This window comes from Myotis davidii, unplaced genomic scaffold (genome assembly GCF_000327345.1).
Source record: "Myotis davidii unplaced genomic scaffold, ASM32734v1 scaffold132, whole genome shotgun sequence".
Taxonomy (NCBI): domain Eukaryota; kingdom Metazoa; phylum Chordata; class Mammalia; order Chiroptera; family Vespertilionidae; genus Myotis; species Myotis davidii.
The window spans coordinates 889,771-896,738 of NW_006285258.1; the positions used below are offsets into that span (position 1 = coordinate 889,771).

Consider the following 6,968-nt stretch of genomic DNA (forward strand, 5'->3'; position numbering starts at 1 on the left):
TAACCAAAGCACGTGCCCCCGACCCAAATTGAACCTGGGACCCCTAAGTCCGCAGGCCGATGCTCTATCCACTGAGCCAAACCGGTTTAGGGCTTTTTAAAATGTTTTAATCCTCACCCAAGGACATGTTTTTATTGATTTTAGAGAGAGAAGGTGGCTGGACAAGTGTAGTCTTATTCTCAGGGCTGCCACGTGTGTTTTCATAGGGGTCTGTGGGAAAAGTGGAAAGTAGGGTTGTTAGTGACAGAGGCAATAGGAAGGGGCATTGTCAGGTTGCCATTCCTCTGAGTTTCAGCAACTACGTATTTATACCTCTCAAATTGACCCAGTTCTGGGATAGTTGTTTCTGTAGTCACCATTAAAGGTGGAAAAGAACCAAAAAAGACAGTGGTAATAATAGACTGATTTCTGACCTATTTCTCCTTGAATACTTTCCCAAGAAATAGAGTTAAGATAAAGGGTAAGTTGTTGTCAGAGTGATACTTGGTGTTTAAATATCTTGCCTTTGGAGTGTGCAAGGGCCGTAGCCTCCCTCTCCTATCTGTTAACACCTAGCTTTTGGAAATCTAGCCTTTGGAAAAGTACTTACCCATTACTGTTTCCAAAATACTTGTGAAAATCCAAGCTGCGGCTTGCTATTGACAAAGAACACAAAGGCTCTTCTTTCTAGATTTAGTTGAAAATCTCATATTTAGAGCTGGTCAGTCAGCCTTCTACAAACTCACTTGGACCCATTTTGTTTTTTTATGCTTTCATCAGTCAGGGAAGTAGGTAATTTTATGACTCTATTTCTCATATATTACATACCTTTCCTAGAACCAGTAAATCCTTCCAGAGGAAGTTATGTAAATACTGACTTTCTAAAATGAGCTTCAGAGTGGGACTAGTTGGTACGCAGAAATGTTTATTGAATGAGTAAGATTTTAGTAATGTGCATAGTTTATGGGCTGTGTAGCTGGGGGAAAAGTTATAAAACTAATTTCAGTAACATTTGACATAGAACATTAACAATCACTTCTTATGGGAAAAAACATTAATAATTGTACTTATATATTGGTTTATGTTTTTCACAAAGTTTCTCTGTGTGTAAGCTCTTTTTAAAAAGTATTTTTTCATTGATTTCAGAGAGGAAGGGAGAGGGAAGAAGAGATAGGAACATCAATGATGAGAGAGGATCATTGATCGGCTGCCTTCTATTGGGGATCAAGCTTGAAACCTGGGCATGTGCCCTTGACCAAAATTGAACCCAGGACCTTTCAGTCCACAGGCCGACACTCTATCCACTGAGCCAAACGGGCTAGGGCTATGTGTAAGCTGTTGACATAAACTAGATGAGTACTCCTATCACCCCCATATTACAGGTGCCTGAAATAAAGGTTAAAAATGGTAGTTTGGGGATTAGAACCCATAACCTAGTTTAGTACTCTTTCCTCTCCAAACTGTTCAGGTAAAAAAGTTTGCATGAGTTTGTGATAATAAGAGAACAATAAAGTAATGGGTGCATTTATTTTACCATACTGTGTTACTTAATTTAAGGAAATACCTTTTATTCTGAGATTCTTTCAACAAATACTAAGTGCCCAGCCTTGTACCAGGTTCACAGGTACTCGATATTATGTTGAATAATACCGATATGGAGCTTATGTTCTAACTAGAGGCCCAGTGCACAAATTCGAGCATGGGTGGGGCCTGGCTGGCCCAGCCATGATTAGGATTGGGAGGAGGGGCCGTGGGCACTTGGCTGGCAGGCCGCACCCCTGATTGGAGTTGGGAGGCTGATTGGGAGAGGGGCCAGCCATGGGAAGGGGCTGTAGGTGGTAGGCCAGCTGGCGGTGGGGGGAGGCCGATCGGGGGTCAGCAGCCTGGGGGAGGGGCCATGGGTGGTTAGTCGGCCTACCCTGCCCCTGATCAGGTTGGAGGGACTGATCTGGGGATGGGGCCAGGCAGGGGGAGGGGCTGCAAGAGGTTGGCTGGCTGGCCCCACCCCCTATTGGGGTGGGGGTGTGTGATTAGGGGTGGGGCCAGCTGAGGGGGGGGGCTGCAGTCCTATCATGGTTGGGCAGGCCGATCAGGGGTAGGGCTGGCTGAGGAGAAGGGGGGGTGCATTTCGCTGGTTGGCCCTGCCCTTGATCAGGGTGGGAGAGTCCGATCAGGGGTGGGCTGGCCATGGGGAGGGTCTGCGGGAGGTTGGCCGGATGGCCCCACCCCCTGATTAGGCCAGTTCACTGGCCACAGTGGGCATCATAGTAATAAATAAGTAAACAAGCAATAATTAAGTTCAGGTAATAATGAGAGCTCTGAAGAAAATAGAGAAAGGCTGCTGGTGTTATTTTCATTTATTCCTGAAAAATGGGCATCAGGGTTTAGAGTACATATGTTTTAAAGAGAGACTCCTTCCTAGGAAATCAAGAAATCATAAAACATCTTTTCAATATGGTATTTGGAGGATTCTTTCATATTAATATATTTTGTTCTTTTTCTTCAACATTAACCTAAAGTCCAAAATTGGCTTAAGTCCAGAGTGTCTAATGAGGCTAACGATCTGCTGCTTTAGGAACCCCTGACCCTACTTCTTTCATGACATTGAGGCTACGAGAGCCACGCTTATTGCTGGCCAAAGATACATTTTTACCATTTTCACTCATCTTTACAAAATAATGTAGGTAAAATATTGCTTTCTAATTTATTTTTAAACTAGCAATAGAACTTTTCTTCAGTGAAAATTCCTGATACCCAGATGTAAAACAGCTATGGCTCCAAATCCCAGGCTTCCTCTCCTCTCCACTCGAATGGCCTGGAGGAGCACCTGGGAAGTCACTAAGGCTTTTCAGAGCACAGGATGAAAACCGCAATAAAAATTCAGATTGTAATCCTGCTGTAAAAAGATAGCTGTGTTGCTGAAACTGGCAGAGCCACCATACTAGTGATTCAAAATTATATTTTGAAAGTCCACATTTAGTGAACAAATAGGTTTATACCAGTATATACATTTTAACCTAAAAATATATTTTCAGGTAGCATTTACTATATAAAGCAAAGTCATTCTTTCATTGTAGCCGAAAATTTATTGAGATACAGTTGACATATAGCCCTTTATGAGTTTGTGTACAGCATAGTGATTTAACTTACATATATTGTGAAATTATTACTATAATACAGAGTATACTTTTTATGTTATGTGGGCATGACAGTACTATGGGTCTAAAATACTTTTCATCTAATTTAAAAATTAAATTTTATATTGACCAAGAATTATTTTTTTATAAATTAATTATAAATAAATCCATATGTTTTATATATCGTTATAACATAACTAGAGGCCCAGTGCATGAAATTTGTGCAAAGGGCTCAGCCCTTACAGCCTTGGCCACCCTTGTAGCCCAGACTTCGTCTGGAAGGTCGTCTGGATGGTTGTTCTGCTGTCTGGTCTAATTAGCATATTAGCTCTTTATTATGTAGGATTGATTTGCTAGTTTAGATTTTTTTTCTTTTTGTCTTCTAGTTTGCCCGAGTGTGGATACCTGATCCTGAGGAAGTTTGGAAGTCAGCAGAGCTGCTCAAAGATTACAAGCCAGGAGACAAAGTCCTCCTGCTTCACCTTGAGGAAGGAAAGGTAAGAATTTAGTGTTATTTGTTGTCATTGGCACAAAGTGAAGGGAATTCAAAAGTGTTAAATTTTGAACCAATTTAACATTTTTACTTATTAAATTGATTACAAATGGCAAAATGGCAAACTCAAATTTCTATCCCAGTGGGTTAGTGAAAATAGTAGATTCTTTAAAAACCCATTATTTTTGTCTGTGAATTGATTATGATTAGATTTATATTCACATATAATTCTCCAAAACGTGTGTGTGTTTATCTGTATTTTGTTTAGGCTAGCATTAAAATGCTTTCATATTGCCCAGCTGAAGTGGCTCAGCTAGTTGAGCATCATCCCATGCACCTAAAGGTCACTGGTTCAATTCCCAGTCAGGACACATGCCTGGGTTGTTGGTTTGAGCCCCAGTCAGGGAGCATACAGAAGGCTACTGATGAATGCTTCTCTCACAATCTTCTCTCCCCACCCACCCCTCCTTCCTCTCTCTAAGCATGTCCTCAAGTGAGGATTAAAAAGAAAGAAAAAAATGTTTTTTTTATTAATTAACATATTTCATATCATCTAAGGAGCCAGTCTGAGATTTGGTATATGCTGGAAGTAATTATTTGAAAAATTTTACTGATAAGCAAGTGTGTATAAACACTTCGCTCATGACCAGAAATATTTAAAACCAATTGTGTCTCTATATTTCCCTGTCTGCATTCACAGGATGAGTGGATTTGTTTTAGTGTTACTCCTTTTAAATCTCTTCACTGCATTTGACAGGCCATGTCACACTTTTTCTTATAAACCTTTGTGGCATTAATTTCCTTTAAACAAGGAAACTATGTATAAATACATGAAAAGTTAAGTAAAGTAAAACTATATAGAACAGTTCAACTCCACTAAGATGTGAAAAGGTTAGTTTATGATTAACTACCAAATGAATAATACTCCCCTGACAGTTAACATGTATTGAGCACTTAGTAAGTCCTTTGTTTGCTGTAACTCATTCAATCCTCACAGTAAGCCTATGAGATGAGGCTATTATTATTATTATTACCACTTTATGGATGAAGAGACTGACGCTCAGATAGTTTAAGACTTGCTCAGGGTTATATAGGTATTAAGGTATGAAGCTGGGATTTAAAGCAAGGAAATTTGCCTTTATGGTCTGTGCTCATAACCACTCTGCTATACTGTAAAGACAGTAAGTACTTTAGGGTCCCATTAGAGGGACATTTCATTATGGATTGCTTTCTTAGGGAAGGCTTTAAGAAGGAAGGAAGGATTTTGACTGGGTCTTAGAAGGGTAGATGGATTTGGATTGACAAAGAAAAAGGAGGTAGACCCTGTGAGAATTGGAATGCATTTTGGAGATAGTTATTATAATAACTTGAGTGGAGCATAGATTTAGAAAGGCTGGTTTTCTAGCTCAAGGCTTGAATATTAAGGTACTGGCTATATTCCATGTTAAGAGGTGGCAAGAGGTAAGAGAAATAGATATACTTATGAATAGTATGACATATAATGTAATAAGTATAACAAGAAACAAAAGTAGAACAGAACGAGGATGGTCAGGGGCTGGGGAAGGTAAGGGGTCAGGGAGGCATTCTCTGAAGAATCAGTAGACGAAGGCAGTGCATTTCAGGGATCCAGAAAAGCCAGGCAAAGGCAGGGAGGCATGCATAGTAATGAGTGTTTGGGGAGCTACCCAAGTTCCATGTTCTTGGGATGTAAATGAGGGTTCAGGACCAGCAAGGGGATAGGGATGTAAAGTGAGAGTACAGGATCAGCAAGATCACAGAAGGCCTGGGGTTCATGCTAAAAATCTTGGGCTTCAACTAGTATGCTACGATGAGTGACTGTAATATTTATAAACAGAGGAAGGGGTGCCAGGTTGTGTTTTAGAACTGTAATATTTATAAACAGAGGAAGGGGTGCCAGGTTGTGTTTTAGAAAGGACTCATTGGTGGCAGCATGCAGGATAAATTTCAGGAGAGCAACACAGCGGAAAGGAGATTAGTTGGGAAGATGGTAGGGAAGAATTAGGTGAGATTAGGAGAACCTTTAATGCCAAACTAAGGAATTAATTTATTCAGCATTTATTGATCATCTATTATATGCTAGGTACACACTAGGCACTTTGGGCTATATTTTCTTATGTTAATTCTTATAGCAATCCTGTGGGTCAGTAGGTGGTATTATGACTATTTTCCAGATAAGGAAGCCAAGGATCAGAGACATTAAGTAGTTCTGCCTGAGATTACACCACTGGAAGTGGCTTTTGTGTATTGCAGGGGCCAATGCAAGGGCCAGTCAGCTTTGCGGAAGGACATTTTCTATAATAATAAAAGCATAATATGCTAATTAGACTGGATGACTTTCCGGACAAAGCTGGGGCTGCGAGGGAAGCCCAGCTCCCAGGTACCTGCTGGCGACTGGAGGGAAGCCCGGGTCCCAGGTGCCAGAGGGAAGCCAGTGCCAGCAGCCGGGGGAAGGAAGGCCTACTCTTGCACAAATTTCATGCATTGGGCCTCTAGTACCCTAATAACAGGCAGAGAGAGGTAGAGTGGCAGGTTGTAAAATTTCCCTGCCATTTAGCATAATTTCAAACAGATTTGAATATATGACCTCATCAGTATTAAGTGACTTTTTACAAAACCAGCTTGTCCTTCCCTACAATTAAATTGCATTTTTCCCCCTATTCACTTGTCATGTTATTTGCCTTTAATACATAGTTGAGTTACAGTTTCCATGCTTGGCTTTGCCATAAAGTCATATTCTCTTGAATTAAAGTGAGTAAATACTTCTTAACTTTGAGGCCAAGTACCTCATTAAAATCAAATGAAAGCTATGGACTGTCTTTCAAATAAGTACATCTAATCTAATAATAGACAAACATGATAATTGACCATACCTCTGCTATGCTTACCATTGACTAATGAGCAGGATATGCAAATTAACCCAACCAAGATGGCGGCCGGCAGCCACACAGCTGACGCAAGCAGGAGGCTTGGTTGCTCCAGTGATGGAGGAAGCCAAGCTTCCTCCCTGCTGCAGCCAGGCTCTGAGCTCCACTCTAAGCAACAAAGTTGCAATTATAGAAGCTAAACAAACCCCAGATACCTGCTTTCAGCAGGCCGTGGCCTCGGAACTGGAGCAGCAACAAAGTTTTAATTATAGAAGGTAAATAAATCCCAGAATAAAAAAAAGAAAAAAAAGGAGAGGCTGGGAGCTTACGTCGCCAGGGTGCTTGGCCAACCTGCAAACAGCCATCAGCCCCTCACTCAGTCAGGCCAAACCTCCATGGGATGAGGGTCCCCACTGGGGTGGACATCCTCCGAGGGGCCCCACACTGCAAGAGGGCATAGGCCAGGCTGAGGAA

At 41.2% G+C, this 6,968-nt stretch overlaps 1 protein-coding gene across 1 annotated transcript in view; it reads left to right on the forward strand.

Moving 5' to 3' along the window:
- The window catches only part of MYO5A (myosin VA), a 141,928-nt gene that overhangs the window by 15,933 nt on the left and 119,027 nt on the right, over positions 1–6,968 (forward strand). Inside the window, exon 2 of the mRNA XM_015558905.1 lies at positions 3,503–3,613. Within this exon, the coding sequence (XP_015414391.1) occupies positions 3,503–3,613 (111 nt within the window). The remainder of the gene's footprint in view (positions 1–3,502; positions 3,614–6,968) is intronic.